The sequence below is a fragment of the Hyla sarda genome, chromosome 11, assembly GCF_029499605.1.
Source record: "Hyla sarda isolate aHylSar1 chromosome 11, aHylSar1.hap1, whole genome shotgun sequence".
Lineage (NCBI taxonomy): Eukaryota > Metazoa > Chordata > Amphibia > Anura > Hylidae > Hyla > Hyla sarda.
In genome coordinates this window covers 14846001-14869849 of record NC_079199.1, presented here as the reverse complement: position 1 = coordinate 14869849, position 23849 = coordinate 14846001, and the positions used below count along the sequence as shown (strand labels likewise).

Here is a 23849-nt window from a genome sequence, read left to right as displayed (position 1 = left end):
ATTAAAAAACTACTGTCACAATAAATGTGTGACATTTAAAAATGCTCTCCAAAGTCATATATATTCCACAACAAGCATGAAAGAAATGGGGCACTCACCAGGTGGTTCGGGGTCATCAAGCTTCTTCATTTGATGTTAGCTTGGCGAAGTACAAACATGCATGGGAAAGCGGACAGAACAGGTGGGTGGGGGAGAGAGGATTGGGCGACAGTTCGTATCGCGAGCTTCGTCAGGCCCCTTGTGGGGGGTTGTAGTACAGGGGCTGAGGGAGTGATCGCACTCCGCACTTCTAAGACCCGATACGATCGGGCGGCATGTATCCTGTGTTTTTAAATCCTCCGCAAGGAGCCCTGAATGGCCAGTACTGAGGAGCTATTCAGGGCTCCCAGCGGGGTTTTTAAAATGAAAATTGTGAGTGGCAGCGGGGGCCATATGTATATTAAAAGTGCTGTGGGGGAGGGGGGGCTAGATATATAGGCTATATGTCTGACCCCCCCCCCCCTGCAGCACTATATATCGTGCCCCCCACAGTGCTTTTAATATACATATGGCCCCCGCTACCACTAACAATGTTCATTTTAAAAACCCCACTGGGAGCCCTGAATGGCTCCTAAGTACCGGCCATTCAGCGATCCCTGCGGGGGATTTAAAAATGAAAGTAAAAACACAGGATACATCACAGGGGAGCGCAGCATGCCTCCCATTCCCTTGCTTAATAACTTCTGATCACATCAGGTCTCAGAAGTGAGACTCAGTGCGATCAATCCCTCAGCCCCTGTACTACAACCCCTATCATGGAACAGAGTCTATTCCATGATGGGGGTTGTAGTACAAACACTAATGTTAGCCTCCGCAGTCGGGGAATTACTACTCCCATCATGGAAACATGTCTGTTTGCCATAGACTTCAATGTTAAAATAACGGTCATTAATTTACCCGTTTCTTGTGACGGAAGAATTAGTGCATGTGTCGTTTTTTTCTTCCGTCACAAATAAGCGTTATTCATAATGGGTCATAACGGATAATCAAAAAATCCCATAGACTTGAATGGGATTTTGTAACGGACGTTTAACATCCGTTTTTTAAGGCTTTTCTAACGGATGTTTGTAACGGATCTTTTGACAGAACAACTTTATAGTGTGAAAGAGGCCTTACGTTTTGTAAGAAAATAAAAAGGAGTATGCCTAAATCCTCCTCTTCTGACTCCTATAGCATATTCATTTTCGGTATACAGGGTTGTATGAGGGTAATTTTTTCGTGCTGTGATGTGTACTTTTTATTGGTACCATTTTATTTTAGATGGGGCTTTTTAATCACTTTTTATATAAAAAAAAAATTAAAAATTATCATTTATGAAGTGACCAAAAATCTGCAATTCTGGTGAGGTGTCACATGGTCCTTGTGGTGGGTGATGGTACATAAAAAAATAAAAATAAACACTAAAATGGGAAGGTGCAGAAAAAGTCAGTGGCTCAAGCACCCTTTTAAGCCTGTGTGTGCACATCCCTGGCCCCCGCCATGATCACTGTAGGGATGGTATTGGGCAGATGATGGGCAGTGCCTGGTTTCCCCCAGACATGATGCTGCCCCCACCATGATCACTGTAGGGATGGTATTGGGCAGGTGATGGGCAGTGCCTGGTTTCCCCCAGACATGATGCTGCCCCCACCATGATCACTGTAGGGATGATATTGGGCAGGTGATGGGCAGTACCTGGTTTCCCCCAGACATGACGCTGCCCCCACCATGATCACTGTAGGGATGGGATTGGGCAGGTGATGGGCAGTACCTGGTTTCCTCCAGACATGATGCTGCCCCCACCATGATCACTGTAGGGATGGCATTGGGCAGGTGATGGGCAGTACCTGGTTTTCCCCAGACATGATGCTGCCCCCACCATGATCACTGTAGGGATGGTATTGGGCAGGTGATGGGCAGTACCTGGTCTCCTCCAGACATGATGCTGCCCCCACCATGATCACTGTAGGGATGGTATTGGGCAGGTGATGGGCAGTGCCTGGTTTTTACATTGATCATCATTTGAAGGATTTTTTTGTAAGGGGGTACATCATGCCATTAGAACAGTGTTTTACAAAATAACCAATGTATATTAACATAGAACCTTTATTTTTCAAAAAAAACATGATGATGATGATAATAATAATTAGAAAACAGCAATGACTGTAGCACAGAGAAAAACTAACTACATTTTCTGACGGTTCCACCAGTCATCAATCAGTAGGAAGTGTACAGGCCTTTGCTTTCACTTCAGCTCATCTGCGCCCCCCACAGGACATCACTAGTCTCACACTGCTCTGCTGGGATTTTGCTCCACTTCTTCCAATCTCTTCCACAGTTCTGTGACTGTTGTGGGTTTCTCGGCCATAACTTTGTTACCAAGGATTTTCCAGAGGTTTTCTATTGGGTTTAGATCAGGACTCTGCTTTACCCGTTTTGCAGTGTGACAGGTGGCATTGTCCAGCATGAAACGTGATGAACGAAAGGAAGGAACCATGAGGGAGATTTATCCACACCTGTGTAGATATAATGTTGCAGTTGCCCATGGAGACCAGATTACCAGTAATTGTAGAAAAATATCAGGTATCCACCCACCACACGTATATACAAGGCTCCCAGTTACTAATAATATATAGATAACGGGGTGAGTGAATAAAACGTAACTTTTAATAGGTCGCGAAAAAAGTATTAACATATAAGTGAATGAATTATGGAGAGAGACTAAGGATGTCCCTCCATGGTCAAGACTCAAAACAATGACTACTGTTAAATGAGTAACGTCAAAGTGTGTCAGATTATATATGATATCATCCCACACAATCAGACGCGTTTCGGCCACTATATGTGGCCTCCTCAGGGACTAAATGGGATATCAGACTATATCAAAATGTATCATATAGAAACATCCGTTCCTGTAAATGTAGAAAACACCACACTAGATATGCAAATAGGGACCGGTGATACAGTAGCCGTCCCTGCTAGTATCTGTGACCTAAAAGAACTCCCCAAGTCTTGGAGCACATAGTAAAACTATATATATTTTATATATATAAGCCTCTTTCCGGGTCTGGTCAGCCGGTTAGGTGTATTGGTTCTTTCCTGTGCGACCCGCAGTAGCTATATGTAGTTGTACGAGAGGTCCAAACTCCTGCTGCAGAAAACATTCCCCAAACCATGACACTTCCTCCTCCACCTTTCACTGACTTCTTTACACACTTTGGGTTCAGTCTTTCCCCAGTTAGTTGACAAACATAATGAGATTTACTAACATGATCCAGACTTTTCTCAGGTTTTGCACCCAAATTGTGTTGCACATTCCATGCAACAATTTGTGACCAAAAAAAAAAACCCCAAAGCCCTCCATTTTACAAGAAAACCCCCAAAAAGGGGCGTGGTCATGGGAGAAAGGGGCATGGCCGACAGTTCTGAAAAATTCCCCAAAAAATAAAAAAAGCGCAAAAACATAGGGAAAAATGCTAAATGTAGGGAAACATTAGAAAATACCTGTTGAGAATCAAAACCCACAAAGAAAACTCCACTCCACTTTTCGTAAAGAAACCCCAACGTTTCCCATCAGACCCAAACAAATTAAACTTTCTTTCATCACTAAAATGAACTCTGGAGCAGTTCTCTGTCCACACTACATGCTCCTCAGGGGAGTCTAGCCTTTTGATTCTGTTAATAACGGTTTTGATCACTGCAGAGTGGGCTTTCAGTCCAAATGCTCTAAAACATCTAGACACTGACGAGACAGATCCTTACCCTGCTCTGTTGAGCAATTCCAGCTGCAGTGTTGAAGCGATGACCCATAGAGATTCTCCGCATTATCCTGTCCTCTCTTGCATTTGTCTTTCGAGGGCGACCAACCTTCTTCAGCGACTTGAATGAGTTTGTGATGTTGTAAAGATGCAACATTCTAGAAATCACAGAATTTGAACAACCAACTTCTCTTGCCTGCCACCCCTTTGACCCTCATCTGGACAACTGATCCTGACCAGTTCTTTTTCAATTCTCTCATTTACATAGTTATTCTGTGCTTTAGAATAAATACAATTTACGAAATAAGATCAAAATACTATTTTACTCATGTTAGGATATATTCACATAGGACTACACTAGGACCATGGCATTTAGGAAATTGTGTGTTCTCTAATTTTTATCTTCAGTCTAGAAGCAAACGTGTAATTACAGTGTATGTACATTAGATATCCTGTACTGAGCCTGTATTATACTCCAGAGCTGTACTCACTATTCTGCTGGTGAGGTCACTGTGTACATACATTACATCACTTATCCTGTACTGATCCTGAGTTATATCCTGTATTATACTCCAGAGCTGCACTCACTATTCTGCTGGTGAGGTCACTGTATACATACATTACATTACTTATCCTGTACTGATCCTGAGTTATATCCTGTATTATACTCCAGAGCTGTACTCACTATTCTGCTGGTGAGGTCACTGTGTACTTACATTACATTACTTATCCTGTACTGATCCTGAGTTATATCCTGTATTATACTCCAGAGCTGTACTCACTATTCTGCTGGTGAGGTCACTGTATACATACATTACATTACTTATCCTGTACTGATCCTGAGTTATATCCTGTATTATACTCCAGAGCTGTACTCACTATTCTGCTGGTCAGGTCACTGTGTACATACATTACATTACTTATCCTGTACTGATCCTGAGTTATATCCTGTATTATACTCCAGAGCTGTACTCACTATTCTGCTGGTCAGGTCACTGTGTACATACATTACATTACTCATCCTGTGCTGATCCTGAGTTATATCCTGTATTATACTCCAGAGTTGTACTCATTATTCTGCTGGTGGGGTCACTGTGTACATACATTACATTACTCATCCTGTACTGATCCTGAGTTATATCCTGTATTATACTCCAGAGCTGTACTCACTATTCTGCTGGTGAGGTCACTGTGTACATACATTACATTACTTATCCTGTACTGATCCCGAGTTATATCCTGTATTATACTCCAGAGCTGTACTCACTATTCTGCTGGTGAGGTCACTGTGTACATACATTACATTACTTATCCTGTACTGATCCTGAGTTATATCCTGTATTATACTCCAGAGCTGTACTCACTATTCTGCTGGTGAGGTCACTGTGTACATACATTACATTACTTATCCTGTACTGATTCTGAGTTATATTCTGTATTATACTCCAGAGCTGTACTCACTATTCTGCTGGTGAGGTCACTGTGTACATACATTACATTACTTATCCTGTACTGATCCTGAGTTATATCCTGTATTATACTCCAGAGCTGTACTCACTATTCTGCTGGTGAGGTCACTGTGTACATACATGACTTATCCTGTGCTGATCCTGAGTTATATCCTGTATTATACTCCAGAGCTGTACTCACTATTCTGCTGGTGAGGTCACTGTGTACATACATTACATTACTTATCCTGTACTGATCCCGAGTTATATCCCATTTTATACTCCAGCGGCGCTCACTATTCTGCTGGTGGAGATTATTATTACGTTATAGGCTCTTCCACAATGACGGAGATCAGCGGCGCTCGCACCTGTAATATAAAGTAAGCGTCAGTCGTGTCACACACGTAGCGGTCGGTCACGTTCCTGTAGGTCACTATGTTGCAGGTTCAGTATTTAGCAGAGAGTCTTCGCTCTGTAAATAATATCACACTGCATCTCTCTATCTGTTGGCGGATAGATAATAACACGGTGACGCCATTATCTCCGTGGCAACAGAAGCAGAATATGCGAGGAACATAGCACGTCCGCCTGCAGTCACTCCGGCAGCGGGGTCTCGGCTTCCTCCCGGATATAGTCTGTGCAGCTCCAGAAACCTCGAGTACGAACAACACGAGGCCTGAGAGGAAACTGCAGAACACAAGGCCTAATACTTATCACAGCTGAGGGTTTGTTACTAAAGTAAACAGCAACACAAACCTCTCTCCCGCCCCGACAACTTATTACAATTTTATAGCAAAATAAACAACGTACAAAAATAAGACATAACCCCTTTACCAACATGGCGGTGCGAACCTCATTCATACTCACCGCTATCCGTCACCAACATGGCCGCGCGAACGCTGGAGATAACGTAAGCGTATGCACGGTTTACGCAAACCCCGCCCTTCATTTGACGTTTAGGCCATTAATTGGATAATAGCGGACATTGACAATAAATATTAACCAATAAACGGAGAAGGTTCGTTTATCCCCACCCACAGTAGAATTAAAGCCAATCAGAGCCGCTCGGTGGGCGGAGTTACGGGCAGTGACGGAAGCCGTGCGGTGCCAAAAAGGTTGTTGGTAAGGTCGTCGCGTTTTACTGACGGCGCCGTGTGTCAACCATGAGCTGGTGCGTGTCCCGGGTGTCCGCCGCTCTCCGGAGCCCCGCCGTCCGCCGCCTGCTGAGCAGCAACAACACCTCCCGGGAGTATCTGGACGGACTGGTGAAGAAGGACAAGGTGGTCGTGTTCATGAAGGGGACCCCGGCGCAGCCTCTGTGCGGGTTCAGTAACGCTGTGGTGCAGATCCTGCGGATGCACGGAGTGGGCGAGTACGCGGCGTATAACGTGCTGGAGGACCAGGACCTCAGGCAGGGTCAGTACTACCAGAGTGTGTGAGGGGGACTACAACTCTCATCATACTGGGAGTGGTGGTTCACCATCTATCTGACTAGTGTGCCTCTCTGGCCGGTGCAAAACTACAACTCCCAGCATGCCCTGACATCAGAAGTTTGCCAAACCTCAATTCCCACCTTTCACTGACAACCAAAGTTTGCGGAACTACAACTCCCAGCATACCCTGACAACCAAAGTATGAATAACTACAGGTTCCACATAAAAATAAGCAGGGTATGCTGGGGATTGTAGTTTCCCCACGCATTTATCTATATTGGTGTTCTCCAAACAATGTGTCCCATCTATTGCAAAACTACAACTCTCAGCATGCCCAGGTAGCCTGTGTGGAACACACACACACACACATATATATATATATATATATATGTGTGTATATATATGTATGTGTGTATATATATATATATATATATATATATATATAATGTATATGTGTGTATATATATATATATATATATATATGTATATATATAGATGAGTGTTCCTCAACTTGTGGTTCTCTGGCTTTTGCAAAACTACAACTCCCATCATACAACAGCCAAGTAAAAAAAAAAAACAACTCCCGTATAACAATAAGCATGGAAAAAAAAAATTTAAGTCAACTGGTGCCAGAAAGTTAAACAGATTTGTAAATTACTTCTATTAAAAAAAAAAAATCTTAATCCTTCCAGTACTTATTAGCTGCTGAATACTACAGAGGAAATGCTTTACTTTTTGAGATTTCTCTGATGTCACGGCCACAGTGCTCTCTGCTGACACCTCTGCTGTCCGTTTTAGGAACTGTCCAGAGCAGCATAGGTTTGCTATGGGGATTTTCTTCTGCTCTGGACAGTTCCTGAAATGGACAACAGAGGTCAGCAGAGAGCACTGTGCTCATGATGTCAGAGAAATCTAAAAAGGGAAGAATTTCCTCTGTAGTATACAGCCCCTAAAAAGTACTGGAAGGATTAAGATTTTTTTTAATAGAAGTGATTTACAAATCTGTTTAACTTTCTGGCGCCAGTTGATTTAAAAAAAATTAAATAAATAAAAAAAAAAAAAAGTGTTCCATGGGAGTACCCCTTTAACCCATGTGAGTATTGATACCTGGTCACAACACTTCCCAGAAATCCAACAACTATAATGGGAATCTCCTGAAAAGGCCGATAACAGAGAGCAATAGTGTTCACCTGTTGTACAGTCAACTTCTTCTGCAGCGTTTTCAAAACTGTGTGGCTCCAGCTGTTGCAAAACTACAACTCCCAGCATGCCCGGACAGCCTTCGGCTGTCCGGGCATGCTGGGAGTTGTAGTTTTTCAACAGCTGTAGGCACAAAGTTTTTGGAAACCAGTGCTGTAATGGCTGATAGCAGAGAGCAGTAGCCGTGTGATGCGGTGTCCTTTGTACTGTGATGCGGTGTCCTTCCTACAGTCTGCGGTGACTCAGCAGAGCTGTGTGTGTCGGGCACCATGTGCCTGCGCTCCTATCTCCTCAGATCTGCCTGTAACAGCTAATGGTGACACAACAGGTTTATTCACTGACACAGCTGAAGCTTCGTTCCTGTGTATTTCCTGCTGGCGCTTATAGGGATGTCCCTATACAATTTACAAGTAGGACTCAGTACTGAGACTTTATTTTTATTTTTGTGGCAGCAGAAGTGGCTCTAGACCTTGTAATGTCAAACATTAGCACCTCGATGAAGGGAATCCCCAACCCCTTCCCCCTCTGTCAGGTAGAAGCCCCCCAGTAGGTATGGAATTCCCTCCTCCCATTAGATAGAAATACCCAGAAGTTAGGTAGGCAGGGGGACCTCCTATTAGGTAGAAGCCCCCATTAGGTAATTAGTCAGGTAGGGAACGTTCTATTAACTAGAAGCCCCGAGTAGGTAGGTAGTTCAGTAGGGAACCTTATATAAGGTCAGTGTTTCCCAACCAGGGTGCCTCCAGCTGTTGCAAAACTACAACTCCTAGTATTAGGTAGAAGCCCCAATTAAAGGGGTACTCCGGTGCTTAGACATCTTATCCCCTATCCAAAGGATAGGGGATAAGATGCCTGATTGCGGGAGTCCCGCCGCTGGGGACCCCCGGGATAATGCACGCAGCCCCCCCGTTTGTAATCAGTGCCCAGAGCGCGTTCGCTCCGGGTCTGATTGTGGTCGACCGCGGGGCCGGCGGCGTGTGACGTCATGCCTCCGCCCCCGTGTGACGTCACGCCTCCACCCCCGTGTGACGTCACACTCCGCCCCTCAATGCAAGCCGACGGGAGGGGCGTGATAGCTGTCACGCCCCCTCCCATAGACTTGCATTGAGGGGCGGAGCATGACGTCACACGGGGGCGGAGGCGTGACGTCACACGGGGGCGGAGGCATGACGTCACACGCCGCCGGCCCTGCGGTCGACCATAATCAGACCCGGAGCGAACACGCTCCGGGCACTGATTACATACGGGGGTGCCGCGTGCATGATCCTGGTGGTCCCCAGCGGCGGGACTCCCGCAATCAGGCATCTTATCCCCTATCCTTTGGATAGTGGATAAGATATTTAAGCACCGGAGTACCCCTTTAAGCTGTTTCCCCCAAAAAGTCTCCTCCAAAAGAAAATTTTAAACATCCCTCTCGCCTTTCCTCCGCTCCCGCACTGGGGCCTCTTCATCCTCTGCTCTGTTAGTGGTGCAGGACCTTCTCTCCGTTACCTGGAGTGGTGCAGGACCTGCCATGCAATAAAATGGTATAATCAAGCCTGGCAGGTCCTGCACCACTCTGGATGGGTAGTGGGTGAGAGGGATTTTTATTATATTTGAAGGAGTACAAGGTCCCCCATTCCATTAGTGCCGATACTAATACTTGTATCTGTTCATCCCTAAGGCTGGGGGGTTCACATCACGTCTTTCAACTACGGTTCCCGCATACGTTTTCTATCAAAAACCGTATGGGGAAAAAAACGTATGGAACAGTATGGGAAAAAGTAAACCGTATACTTTTTTTTTTTTTAAAGTGCATACAGTTCCGTCCGTTCTTATTAATAAAAAAAAGATACGTTTTTGAAAATTCTCTCCATTTGTAATGGGAGGGGTCTTGGGTGGGGACTTGAGGATACAAATGCGCATGTGCAAAGAAAAAACGCGTACAGTTTTGCCGTATGGAACCGTATACATGAGCGTTTCCCATTGACGTCCATGTTAAAAAATAAAAAAAATAAAAAAGGATGCGGTTGCAGTACGGTTTTAAAACTGGAGTCAAAACGTGGTCAAACACTGTTTGGAGTACCGTTTAAAAACGTATTGCAAGCAAACCGTACGCGGCCGTATGCATCGGGGTTTATACAGTTTGCAATGCTTTGTCTATGTATAATGTTTTCACTAATTAAATCGTATGCGGGAACCGTAGTTGAAAAACATAGTGGGAACCCAGCCTAACAAGAAGAGGCGCAAATGGGAAAATAACCGCTGAGCGAGCATTTATTATTCACTTATTCAAGCGGGGGGGGGGGGCACTTTTGCACAAGAGTGAATTCTCTTGTGAATTTTGGCACCAGCCGTGAGCATCGGCTTTTCCTAATCTTCCCCCCCCCCACACTATGGAATTTGTCTGCCCCGTGACGGAGCTTATATATAGAATGTAGGGTCATGTATGTTGTGGATTTGTATCTAAATTACAAATCTAGGCTTATCGCAACGTTGGGTGTCTGGGCATACTGGGAGTTGTAGTTTACAATAGCTGGAGGCACCCTGTTTGGAGACCATTGTCCATGTTATCCTAGGGCAGTGTTTCTCAACCAGGGTGCCTCCAGCTGTTGCAAAACAGTGGAAAACTGAACTGGTACCAGAAAGTTAAACACATTTGTAAATTACTTCTATAAAAAAAATCTTTTCCCTTCCAGTACTTATTAGCAGCTGTATGCTGCAGAGGAAATTCTTTTCTTTTTGAATTTCTTTTTTGTCTTGTCCACAGTGCTCTCTGCTGACACCTCTGTCCGTGTCAGGAACTGTCCAGAGCAGCATAGGTTGCAATGGAGATTTTCTCCTGCTCTGGACAGTTCCTGATACAGGCATCAGGTGTCAGCAGAGAGCACTGTGGACCAGACAAAAAAAAAGAAAATAATTTTCTCTGTAGTATGCAGCTGATAAGTACTGGAAGGGTAAATTATTTTTTAATTGAAGTAATTTACTAATCTGTTTAACTTTCTGGTACCAGTTGATTTAAAAAAAAAAAAAAATTTTTTTTCACCGGAATACCCCTTTAAACTCCCAGCATGCCCGGACAGCCTTTAAGCAGTGTTTCCTAACCAGTGTGCCTCCAGCAGTTACAAAACTACCATATATCTCCCAGCATGCCCGGGCATGCTGGGAGATGAAGGTTTGCAGCAGCTGGAGGCACCTTGGTCGACAACTTTGTTTGATCACAATGTTGCATTGCGAGTTGCCTCTGATGGTCAATGCGGGTCACTTTGTGGCATCTGCCATATTGTGACAGTAGCCAAAAATCCAAACCTGTCGCTTGTCTCTTCCATGTCGTAACTCATGTGCTACCGCACCTTTCTTGCAGTCGGTCTTCAATTTGCACTTTTAATTTATTTTATTATTTATTTATTTTCAAATCTGAAAAAATTGCGCTTAAAAAAAAAAAATAAATAAATCAAATTAAAAAGTGGAGACAAATTTTGCCAAATATCTTTGCCGCGTGGTGTTAGATTAGAAAACAGCTTATTTTTTTTTTTTTTTTTTTTAAATAAACAAAGCAACGCCACCTCTGTCCTCAGGTTGTGTGTGGTATTGCAGCTCGGGTTCCATTGACATGAATAGAGCCAAGTTGTAATACCACACACAACCTGAGGACAGAAGTGGCGCTGTTTTTTTAATTTATTTTTCTGTTTTCCAATCTAACACTGCACTGCAAAAACATTTGGCTAATTTGTCACCACTTTTTTTTTTTTTTTTTTTTCAGCGCCAATTTTTCAGATTATAAATAAATAAATAAATAAAATAAAATAAATTAGAAATGTGGAAAATTTGAAGACAGACTGAATCTGCTCAGTTTTTCTATCGCTGGATAAACGCTTTAAAACTTGGACCACAAGATGACTTGGTAATAAACACTAAATATTACGAAGTAGAAGAGCGCAGCGAATGGTTAACGCCATCGCGGTCTGCTGCGCGGTTCTTGCCGTGACCTTTACATAAAGCTTCCCCTAACTTTGGGAGGCGCCATGTTGTAAGTGAAGGACGGTCTTTGCCCTTGATGTTTGTCTATTTATGTCCCCCTCCAGCTGTTATATTGAACTTGATCCTGTTACAGTGTAACAACACTGAGGTTACTTAAAGGGGTACTCCGGTCGAAACAACATTTTTTTTTTTTTTTTTTTTAAGATCAACTGATGACAGAAAGTTAAACAGATTTGTAAAATACTTCTATTTAAAAATCTTAATCCTTCCAGTACTTATCAGCTGCTGTATAATACAGAGGAAGTTAAAGGGGTATTCCAGGCAAAACCTTTTTTTTTTTTTATATGTATCAACTGGCTCCGGAAAGTTAAAGAGATTTGTAAATTACTTCTATTAAAAAATCTTAATCCTTCCAATAGTTATTAGCTTCTGAAGTTTTCTGTCTAACTGCTCAATGATGATGTCACGTCCCGGGAGCTGTGCATGATGGGAGAATATCCCCATAGGAACTGCACAGCTCCCAGGACGTGAGTAATCAGAAAACAGTTATACAGAAAACAGCAACTGAACTTTAGAAGCTAATAACTATTGGAAGGATTAAGATTTTTTTAATAGAAGTAATTTACAAATCTGTTTAACTTTCCGGAGCCAGTTGATATATGAAAAAAAAAAAAAAAATTTTGGCCTGGAATACCCCTTTTTAATTTATTTTCTTTTTGACCAGTGCTCTCTGCTGACACCTCTGACCATGTCAGGAACTGTCCAGAGCAGGAGAGGGTTTCTATGGGGATGTGCTCCAGCTCTGGACAGTTCCTGACATGAACAGAGGTGTCAGCAGAGAGCACTGTGGTCAGATAGAAGAAATTCAAAAAGAAAAGAACTTTCTCTGTATACAGCAGCTGATAAGTACTGGAGGGATTAAGATTTTTTTAATGGAAGTAATTTACAAATCGGTTTAACTTTCTGGCACCAGTTGATTTAAAGGTTTTCCACCTGAGTACCCCTTTTAAGGGACACCTCCTCCTTATGGGAAAAAAGGTTCAGTGACACTAAAGCAGTATTCTCCAACCAGGGTGCCTTCAGCTGTTGAAAAACTACAACTCCCAGCATGCCCGGACAGCCGAAGGCTGTCCGGGCATGTTGGGAGTTGTAGTTTTGCAACAGATGGAGACACACTGCACTTAAAGTAATAATGATTGCATCAGAGCTTGCAGCAAGTTGCACAAGGTTTTTAATTGTAATTATTGATTACAAAACCAGGGACACAATGGAGGAGACGTATAATGGAAAGATTGTTATTTCTCTTTCCAGATCCATTCCTGGCTTTGTATGTGTAATTGCACTTAAAGGGGGATTCCGATGGAAAAACTAATTTTTTTTCATATCAACTGGCTCCAGAAAGTTAACCAGATTTGTAAATCGCTTCTATAAAAAAAAAATATATATTAATCCTTCCAGTACTTATCAGCTGCTGAAGTTGGGTTGTTCTTTCCAGTCTGACAACAGTGCTCTCTGCTGACACCTCTGACTGTCTCAGGAACTGTCCGGAGTAGGAGCAAATCCCCATAGAAAACCCTCTCCTGCTCTGGACAGTTCCTGACATGGACAGAGGTGTCAGCAGAGATCAGTGGTCAGACTGGAAAGAGCAACTCAACTTCAGCAGCTAAGCACTGGAAGGATTAAGATTTTTTTTAAATAATTTTTTTATAGAAGTAATTTACAAATCTGTTTTAACTTTCTGGAGCCAGTGGATATGGGGAAAAAAAATATTGTTTTTCACCGGAATACCCCTTTTTAAAGACCTGAATGTGTGAACACAGGCCCCCCAGTGCCCATCTTCTGTTTTGACAACTCATGTGATCTGTGATGTCACTTACCCTTCCTGCTCCAGTGGGATAGCAGCAGGAGTATACAGATAGAGCTGGGGGGGGGGGGGGGGAGGAACTTCTATATATCCTGATCCCATACAGATAATAGCAGTAGTATACAGATAGAGCTGTGGGGGAGGTGTAGGACTACTGTGTATCCTGATTACATAGATATATAAGCAGCAGCAGTATAGATAGAGCTAAAGGGGACGTTTATAATCCCTATATATCTTGATCCATAGAGATAACAGTATACAGATAGAACTGTAAAGGAGAGGTATAACTAATATATATCCTGATCCCATAGTAATAGCTGCAGTATACAGATAAAGCTGATAGAGGAGGTGTATAACTTCTATATATCCTGAACTCCTAGATATAGCAGCAGTATACAGCTAGAGCTGGAGGGGAGGTGTCCAGCAGGAGTGGATAGGTGATGTCATCCTGTAGTTCACAGGAAGTCAGCTGACCCAGGATTGGCCACTTCTACTGACACATTACACACTGATTTCCTGTGAGTCAAACTGGTGATCACATGACCCAGTTAGAGTAATGAAATGCATGGCTGCAGCTGTGCTGGAAAACCAGATGATGCCGTAGGACTAGTGATGAGTGTACATGGTTAACCTCCATTAATCTGATAACAGCCTCATCCCTAAATGTCTCTACCATCTCCTCTCTATGGCTGATACCAGGGAACAATCGCTTGTCCTCAGCTCATGGGTGAAGACCTTGTATATTATGATATTTCTAAGCTGAATTCTTCTTTCTCTTGTAGAGGTGAAGAATTACTCCAACTGGCCCACCATCCCGCAGGTGTACCTGAACGGGGAGTTTGTGGGGGGCTGCGACATCCTCCTTCAGATGCACCAAAACGGAGACCTGGTGGAGGAGCTGAAGAAGATGGGGATCCGATCCACACTGTTAGACGCAGAACCCAGCCAGGAGAAGAAGTAGCGCGGAGGAGGAGGAGCTCTGTCCGCATTGGGAACTGTTTATACCGACCCCCTGAAGCAGCGGCTGCTGCTGCGGCCCATCTGCATCGGGGAAGCCTTATGTTACCACGATGAACTGTTCTGCCGATCCTCTGTCCACAGAATCGGCGCAGCAGAAGACTATATATTCTGTCCGGGTCCACCATCTACCTGTATGGAAGGATTGTACGAATGTTAGACCACGACCACTGATGTAAAGAGGAATATAATAAGAGTGGAAATAAAATATAATTGTGTAGAGAATGGGCGTCTTACCAGAGATTTACCATAACCGAAAAGGAGAAATTAACTGCGTCATCCATTTTGACTTCAGTGTTTCCCAACCAGGGTGCCTCCAGCTGTTGCAGAACTACAACTCCCAGCATGCCAATGTGCAATGTGACACCAGCTCAGCTAGGGTAGCCTGAAATGCCATTACTGTCTTAAAGGGGATATATATATATATATATATATATTTACAAATCTGTTTAACTTTCTGGAATAAGATGTATATATGTATGTGTGTGTGTGTGTGTGTGTGTGTGTATATGAGAAAAACAGATTTGTAAATTACTTCTATTTAAAAATCTTAATCCTTTCAGTACTTATGAGCTGCTGAAGTTGAGTTGTTCTTTTCTGTCTAAGTGCTCTCTGATGACACGTGTCTTGGGAACTGTTCAGAGCAGAAACAAATCCCCATAGCAAACCTCTTCTACTCTGTGCAGTTCCCGAGACAGAGAGAGGTGTCAGCAGAGAGCACTGTTGCCAGACAGAAAATAACAACTGAACTTCAGCAGCTGATAATTATTGGAAGGATTAAGATTTTTTAGTAGATTATAATCTAATAGTAAATTACTTCTATCTATTATAAAAAAAAATATATATATATTTTTTTTCCTTGAATACCCCTTTAATGGAGGCTCAGGTTACTCAGTTGTGTCTGTCTATGCTTTACACTGCAGCTTTGCTCCATTAGGACAGAGCTGGGATCAGTGACTTAGCTGTTCTGCCGAGTAGTCAAAGGTAGTTTGAAATCCCATTACTGCAGTGTTTTCTAACTGAGGTTCCTCCCGCAAACTATGCTGCTCACGTAACTCCCAGAGCTACGGAAATAGAGTATCCTGTGGGGCTTCGCCGTTTGCACAACTCCCATTAAAAGTCAATAGGAGTTGTAGTTTTTAAACAGCTGGAGGCACACTGGTTGGGCAACGCCGGTATACACAGCTCATGAACAGGTGTGACACTGTTTGTGGAATAAAGCTGCCATGTTTATTTTAATTTTTTTTTTTTTCTCTAATTATGAACAATTCTTTTAGCCTTTTCCCACAGAACGGATATAGTAATGTGCAGCGCCTGGCATGGGTACAGAAGGTATTCCTGCACCATCAGCAGTAGGGGGCAGTATAGTAACAAAGTTCATAAGGTTGAAAAAAAAAAGACCAGAGTCCATCAAGTTCAACCTGTATCCCTAATGAGTCCCTACTTGATCCAGAGGAAGACAAAAAACCCTCATACTAGAGGTAAAAATTCCTTCCCGACTCCAAATATGGCATCAGAATAAATCCCTGGATCAATGTTCTGTCCCTATAAATCTAGAATCCATAACCAGAGATGTTATTACTCTCCAAAAATGCATCCAGACCCCTTTTGAATTCTTTTACAGAGTTCCCCATGACCACCTCCTCCGGGAGAGAATTCCACAGTCTCACTGCTCTTACAGTAAAGAACCCCCGTCTGTGCTGGTGTAGAAACCTTCTTTCCTCATACACAGTCACTTTCTGCTGCAGTGGCTGGGATCAGAGCTAACACTAATTCCAGCCTTTTACCCCTTAGATGCCGGCTTTGTGGCATGTAGGTTGTGAGATACTTCCTGTTATATGAACCCCCCCCCCCCCCATCCATATGTGTATATTTAGTTAATTATATATAACATATAAATTATGTATATTAATATGATTATACAGTGTATTATGTTTATTTTATATATAAAACATATATAATATGCATAATATAATACATTTTTATTAATGTAAATATATAAAAAACATTTTTTTATATTATGTATTATATATTAATAAAAATAAACTGCTTAATTATATTATGCGTAATATACGTGTTTAATGTATATAATTTGCATAATAACTCAATATAATCGTATTTATATTCATATAAATTATAAAATGTGTGTGTATAAATAATATATATATATAAAAAAAAAAAAAAAAAAAATATATATATATATATATATATATATATATATATATATATATATATATATATATATATATATAATATATATATATATTTTTTATAAAAATTTATATATACACACATACAAACAGTGGTCCCTCAAGTTACAATATTAATTGGTTCCAGGACGACCATTGTATGTTGAAATCATTGTATGTTGAGACCAGAACTCTATGGAAACCTGGTAATTGGTTCTAAAGGCACCAAAATGTCATCCAAAAATAGGAAAAAGTGAGGATTAAAAAAAATAAGTAGATAACTAATACAGATAAAGCAAATCCTTACATATAAAAGTAAGAAAGATTTGCTGGGAGCTGTAATCACTGTCTATGTCAGTGTCTCCCAAGCAGGGAGCCTCCAGCTGTTGCAAAACTACAACTCCCAGCATGCCCGGACAGCCAAAGGCTGTCCGGGCATGCTGGGAGTTGTAGTTTTGCAACAGCTGGGGGCACCCTGCTTGGGAAACACTGGTCTATGTAGAGGACCGAAGCTTCTTCAGGGTCCTGTACAGTACACGCAATGTCCTAAAAAAGTAACATGGAGCCGCCCTCACCTGGTGTCCAAAGGAGCAGCTAACCCTGGTACAGGTAAAGAGTACAGAACATGTAATACCTCCCTGTACTGTAGGGGGCGCTACCAGACACCAGTCAGTGCATACACTTCAGTAATACAGGTAAAGAGGACAGAACATGTAATACCTCCCTGTACTGTAGGGGGCGCTACCAGACACCAGTCAGTGCATGCACTTCAGTAATACAGGTAAAGAGGACAGAACATGTAATACCTCCCTGTACTGTAGGGGGCGCTACCAGACACCAGTCAGTGCATGCACTTCAGTAATACAGGTAAAGAGGACAGAACATGTAATACCTCCCTGTACTGTAGGGGGCGCTACCAGACACCAGTCAGTGCATACATTTCAGTAATACAGGGGTTTTACCAGCGAATGCCCATTCTGATTGGTCTGTTCTTCCGGCCATTGACAGGTATCACAAATCTGTAGCATTGTATGTTGAGTCTGGTTTCAACTTACGATGGTCCAGAAAAGACCATTGTATGTTGAAACTATTGTATGTTGAGGCCATTGTAAGTTGAGGAATCACTGTATATATATTTTAAAATAAATTTATATATTTAATTAAAATTTATTTATATATATATTTTATATAATTTATACACACATTTATGTAATTTATATTCATATAAATTATAAAATGTGTGTGTATAAATATATATAAATAAATATAAAATAATTATATATATATATATATTATATATATATTATATATATTATATATATTATATATTTTATATGAATATAAATTACATATAATATAATTGAGTTATTATGTGCATATTTATATTAAAAAAAAAATTCTCTAAAGTAGTGGGGGTTATGGTCTTGGTGCCTTGTTCACAGATCACTGAAGCACGGTCTGACCTACAGACTAGTGTTCCCCTCAATATTGAGTGACAAGGAAATGCGGGGGTAGAATTCCCCTTTATATATTGTTTCGTTCTTCATTCCCAGATTTGCCTAAATCAGATGTAAATTATGCGGGTTTAGATGTTGTGGCTCTGGTTTCGCGTGTTTTCTCATTATCTTCTACCTCTTGGCGCAGCACAGAGTCGTCCGTCTTCACCTTAAGTCATTACCGCTGAGATTGTGTGAAGTCCGGGAGGTCGGCCCCAGTGGACGTCCGCCATTAATATTTATGCATTTTGCGCATCAAATAATGAAAAATATTGAAGCCAACAAGGCCGGGACTGAAGCTAAAAACATTCACCTTGTAGTAGGGCTGTCTATAGGGTACTATTTCCTAACCAGGGTGCCTCCAGCTGTTGCAAAACTACAACTCCCAGCATGCCCGGACAGCCAAAGGCTGTCTGGGCATGCTGGTAGTTGTAGTTTTGCGATATCTGAAGGCACATTTGTAGGGAAACCCTTAAAAGTATATGGTGGAAAAAAATATATAAAACTTTTTTTTTTTTTTTTAAATTAACGGGTGCCAGAAAGTTAAACAGATTTGTAAATGACTTCTATTAAAAAATCTTTACCCTTCCAGTACTTTTTAGCAGCTGTATTCTACAGAGGAAATTCTCTTCTTTTGGGATTTCTTTTTGTCTTGTCCACAGTGCTCTCTGCTGCCACCTCTGTCCGTATCAGGAACTGTCCAGAGCAGGAGAAAATCCCTGTTGCAAACCTATGCTGCTCTGGACAGTTCCTGACACGGACAGAGGTGGCAGCAGAGAGCACTGTGGACAAGACAAAAAATAAATAAAAAAATAAAAATTTCCACTGGAGCATACAGCAGCTAAGTACTGGAAGGGTAAAGATTTTTTTAATAGAAGTCATTTACAAGCCTGTTTAACTTTCTGGCACATGTTCATGAATAAATAAAAATAAACATTTCCACTGGAGTACCCCTTTAAAGAAGCATTCGGGGAATAGGCTATTATTGGAGAATAATGTAGTCTTCCTTGTATATGCCTTTTTCTTACATTTTTTGATGATGTGGCATGCATAGGGCAGGCTCTATTTTGGTTTAGAAAAGCACAACATTTTCCATGAATCCTTTTGGCTTTGGGTGTGGCATTTGATCACTGCAGCTGGTCATCTTATCACACTGCTGGAAATAAACTATATAATCAGGTATACTCACTAGACTGGGGTGGGTTGGTGTCCGTTCCCATCATGTGCAGTTCTGATGCGTTTTCGGAAGAAATATTGCCGCGAATGATTGAAAACATTGTTAAAAAAAAAAAAAAAAATTGGTGCGTTTTCTTGTAATTGGGCAAATCACAACTAAACGCAACATCATTATAGCAATTTCAGTAATTTGTGGGAAAAATGCACGTGGTATGAACACAACCGTAGCTGTTTTTGCAGTGATTTTCCAAAATTGAGGTAACATTTTTTTTAAAATGTTTTTACCATATTTTTTGCGCAATTGTTGTACAATCTACAATTTTTCAAGATTAGGGAAGAATCAACAGGGAAAAAAAAACTGCAAGAAAATGCAATGTGTGAACATAGCCTCGGGAGGTGTATAACTACTATACAGTATATCCTGATTCCATAGAAATAGTAGCAGTATACAGAGAGAGAGAGAGAGAGCTGGAGGGGAGGTGTATAACTACTATATATCCTGATCCCATAGAGATAGCAGCAGCAGTATATAGATAGAGCTGGAGAGGAGGTGTATAACTACTATATATCCTGATCCCATAGAGATAGCAGCAGCAGTATACAGATAGAGCTGGAGGGGAGGTGTATAACTACTATATATCCTGATCCCATAGAGATAGCAGCAGTATACAGAGAGCTGGAGGGGAGGTGTATAACTACTATATTTCCTGTTCCCATTGTATACTACTGCTGCTGCTATCTCTATGGAATAAGGATATATAGTAGTTATACACCTCCCCTCCAGCTCTCTGTGTACTGCTGCTATCTCCGAGAGCTGGAGGGGAAGTGTATAACTACTATATATCCTTATTCCTTAGAGATAGCAGCAGTAGACAGATAGAGCTGGAGGGGAGGTGTAAAACTACCATATATCCTGAGCTCAGGCATGTGATCACATGACCAAATTAGAGTAATAAACACATGGATGCAGCTTCACTGGACTAAAAAAAAGTGTTCGTGACTTACTAGTGCACATGCATCGTATGTGAGCGCCTGCGCCTTTGTGTGTTTTATAGGGGTACTCTGCCTCAAGATGTCTTATCCAAAGGATAGGGGATAAGATGTCAGATTGCGGGGGTCCGGCTGCTGAGACCTTTCGCGATCTCAATGCCAGCGCCGCTGCGTTTAGAACACGGTAGCTTGGAGCTTCCGTATTCATCACGTGACGTCACACCATGCACTCTCCATTTATGTCTGTCGGCTATGGTCAGCAGTCATCTGGCACGGAGCGGAGTTCCCTCTGTGCGCCGTATGACTCGGGTGCCGCGGTGGAGATCGGGGAGAGTCCCAGTGGCATTACCCTACAACCTTCCTCCATTCCCCCGCGATCAGACATCTTATCCCCTATCCTTTCGATAGGGGATAAGATTTCTAGGGGCGGAGTACCCCTTTATGGCTATTTTAGTGCTGCAACGGCTCCAAGACTACTACGAAGAGTCCTGACTGTGCAACTTATCCCATACCATACCTGATATCTTCAGGGCCTCCCAGGATTCCAAAATGGCAGCCGCTGATTTGTACCTGGGGCAGCATTGTCACAGTGAGATGATCTATACCCCATCTGTATTTTCTCTTTAGGGACATTTAGGGAAGGTTGAGGTCGGGATACATCATACTGCCTTGTGCTGAGCAATGCCACAAGCAGAGGAGCAGACAGGGAGTGAATACAGCAGGTGAAGTATTCTGTAGCAGCTCTGGGCACCCATGGCAGGAGTGAGGACTGTGATAAAGGGCTGAAAGAAAGCGATTCATTCTGGGAATTGTAGTACTGAGCAACTGCTCCACCATGAGATACAACCAGGAAGTAGTGTTTATAACTTATAGAGAATTATAGATGTATAACTCATGGATTTTGGGTGGTTTTAGAACTGGGGCAGTCAGATTTTTATTTTTTATTTGGTTCCTCACGTTGGAATACCCGTTTTATTCTTTCGAAGCTACCACTCAACTTTTCAAGACTCCTAAATGGCAAATGTATCTGTGTAATAACCCAGTAAAGCTGTGTGACAGCTCCTCGGTTGGCTTCATCGTGATCTTTTTGTTTGTCACTCGGCTTTCCCCGAATAAAATGTCTGAATAAACTTTTTGACTAGACAGGAGAGGACGGTGCAGGGACTTAATGCTAGTAGATTTACTGACAACAGAATCTTCTTGGATTTTGTTTCCTACACTCTTCCCCCCCCCCCCCCAATTCTCACAGTAAATACTTTATCTGGTCCCTGCCCTGTACACTTGCCGCTCATCCTACACACCCTGACTGCTAATGGGAGATAGCGATTCTCCCCCGAGATAATGGAGAATATGTTCCAGAGCTGGAGAGGAGGACGCAGGGAATTACACACAAAATTACTGTTTGTCCTGTCATTATACTGGTCAGGAGCAGTGAGGATCTGCAGAGCCCATGGACCCCCATATAGAAAGGACCATCTCTATTCTGTTTTTTAGGGGACACTTAAAACTACACTGCTGAAAAAAAAAAAACATAAAGGGAACACTAAGATAACACGTCCTAGATCTGAATGAATGAACTAATCGTATGAAATACTTTCCTCTTTATATAGTTGAATGCGCTGACAACAAAATCACAAAAAAATTATCAATGGAAATCAAATTTATCAACCCCTGGAGGTCTGGATATGGAGTCACCCTCAAAATTACAGTGGAAAACCCCACTACAGGCTGATCCAACTTTATGTAATGTCCTTAATACAAGTCCCAATGAGGCTCAGTAGGATGTGTGGCCTCCATATGCCCGTATGACCTCCCTACAATGCCTGGGCATGCTCCTGATGAGGTGGAGGATGGTCTCCTGAGGGATGTCCTCCCAGACCTGGACTAAAGCATCCGCCAACTCCTGGACAGTCTGTGGTGGATGGAGCGAGACGACCCAGATGTGCTCAATATGATTCAGGGGAACGGGCAGCCAGTCGATAGCATCAATGCCTTCCTCTTGTAGGAACTGCTGACACACTCCAGCCACATGAGGTCTAGCATTGTCTTGTATTAGGAGGAACCCAGGGCCATCCGCACCAGCATATGGTCTCACAAGGGGTCTGAGGATCTCATCTCGGTACCTAATGGCAGTCAGGCTACCTCTGGCAACACATGGAGGGCTGTGCGGCCCCCCCAAAGAAATGCCACCCCACACCATTACTGACCCACTGCCAAACCGGTCATGCTGGAGGAAGTTGCAGGCAGCAGAACATTCTCCATGGCATCTCCAGACTCTGTCACGTCTGTCACATGTGCTCAGTGTGAACCTGCTTTCATCTGTGAAGAGCACAGGGCACCAGTGGTGTATTTGCCAATCTTGTTGTTCTCTGGTAAATGCCAAACGTCCTGCCCAGTGTTGGGCTGTAAGCACAACCCCCACCTGTGGACGTCGGGCCCTCATACCACCCTCATGGAGTCTGTTTCGGACCGTTTGAGTGGACACATGCACATTTGTGTCCTGCTGGAGGTCATTTTGTAGGGCTCTGGCAGTGCTCCTCCTGCTCCTCCTTGCACAAAGGTGGAGGTAGTGGTCCTGCTGCTGGGTTGTTGCCCTCCTACGGCCTCCTCCACATCTCCTGATGTACTGGCCTGTCTCCTGATAGCGCCTCCATGCTCTGGACACTACGGTGACAGACACAGCAAACCTTCTTGCCACAGCTCGCATTGATGTGCCATCCTGGATGAGCTGCACTACCTGAGCCACTTGTGTGGGTTGTAGACTCCGTCTCATGCTACCACTAGAGTGAAAGCACCGCCAGCATTCAAAAGGGACCAAAACATCAGCCAGGAAGCATAGGAACTGAGAAGTGGTCTGTGGTCACCACCTGTAGAACCACTCCTTTATTGGGAGTGTCTTGCTAATTGCCTATAATTTCCACCTGTTGTCTGTTCCATGTGAAATTGATTGTCAATCAGTGTTCTTCCTGAGTGGACAGTGGGATTTCACAGAAGGGTCAGTGACTTGGAGATACATTGTGTTGTTTAAGCGTTCCCTTTATTTTTTTGAGCAGTGTATTAATTCAATATTCTGGTGCAGTGTTTCCAAACAAGGGTGCCTCCAGCTGTTGCACAACTACAGCTCCCTGCATGCCCGGACAGCCTTGTGGGCGAGAATAAGTGTGCGTATTCTTTAGTCAATGTCTGGCACAGTGTGGATCAGTTAAGAGACTGGCATAGGGTGAATGCATTGGTGCAGTGACTGACACGGTGTATGCGTTGGTTCAGTGACTGGCAGAGGGTGGATGCATTGGCATGGTG

General features: G+C 42.7%; 2 protein-coding genes and 1 non-coding gene across 3 annotated transcripts in view; 1 reads left to right on the top strand and 2 right to left on the bottom strand.

Moving 5' to 3' along the window:
* Window positions 1-6221, bottom strand: part of SYNE3 (spectrin repeat containing nuclear envelope family member 3) — a 107769-nt gene extending 101548 nt beyond the window's left edge. Inside the window, exons 1-2 of the mRNA XM_056547355.1 lie at window positions 6092-6221; window positions 5458-5592 (exon numbers count right to left, since the gene is read on the bottom strand). The gene's annotated coding sequence lies outside the window, so the exon portion shown is untranslated. The remainder of the gene's footprint in view (window positions 1-5457; window positions 5593-6091) is intronic.
* Window positions 5658-5918, bottom strand: LOC130296122 (small Cajal body-specific RNA 13). The gene has a single exon (XR_008849122.1). It is a non-coding gene; the product is annotated as a small Cajal body-specific RNA 13 (non-coding RNA).
* A 22-nt stretch (window positions 6222-6243) lies between the features above and the next one.
* GLRX5 (glutaredoxin 5) lies at window positions 6244-15095 on the top strand. The gene is made up of 2 exons (XM_056547364.1): window positions 6244-6640; window positions 14464-15095. Exons 1-2 carry the CDS (start codon window positions 6388-6390, stop codon window positions 14640-14642), a joined length of 432 nt encoding a protein of 143 aa, XP_056403339.1. The 5' UTR covers window positions 6244-6387; the 3' UTR covers window positions 14643-15095.
* Window positions 15096-23849: the final 8754 nt, after the last annotated feature.

Excerpts from the sequence above, each read along its gene's own strand:
- GLRX5 (XM_056547364.1), top strand. The coding sequence starts at position 6,388 with ATGAGCTGGTGCGTGTCCCGGGTGTCCGCCGCTCTCCGGAGCCCCGCC. Across the intron at positions 6,641-14,463 it reads GGACCAGGACCTCAGGCAGG|AGGTGAAGAATTACTCCAAC; the intron begins GTCAGTACTACC and ends TTTCTCTTGTAG.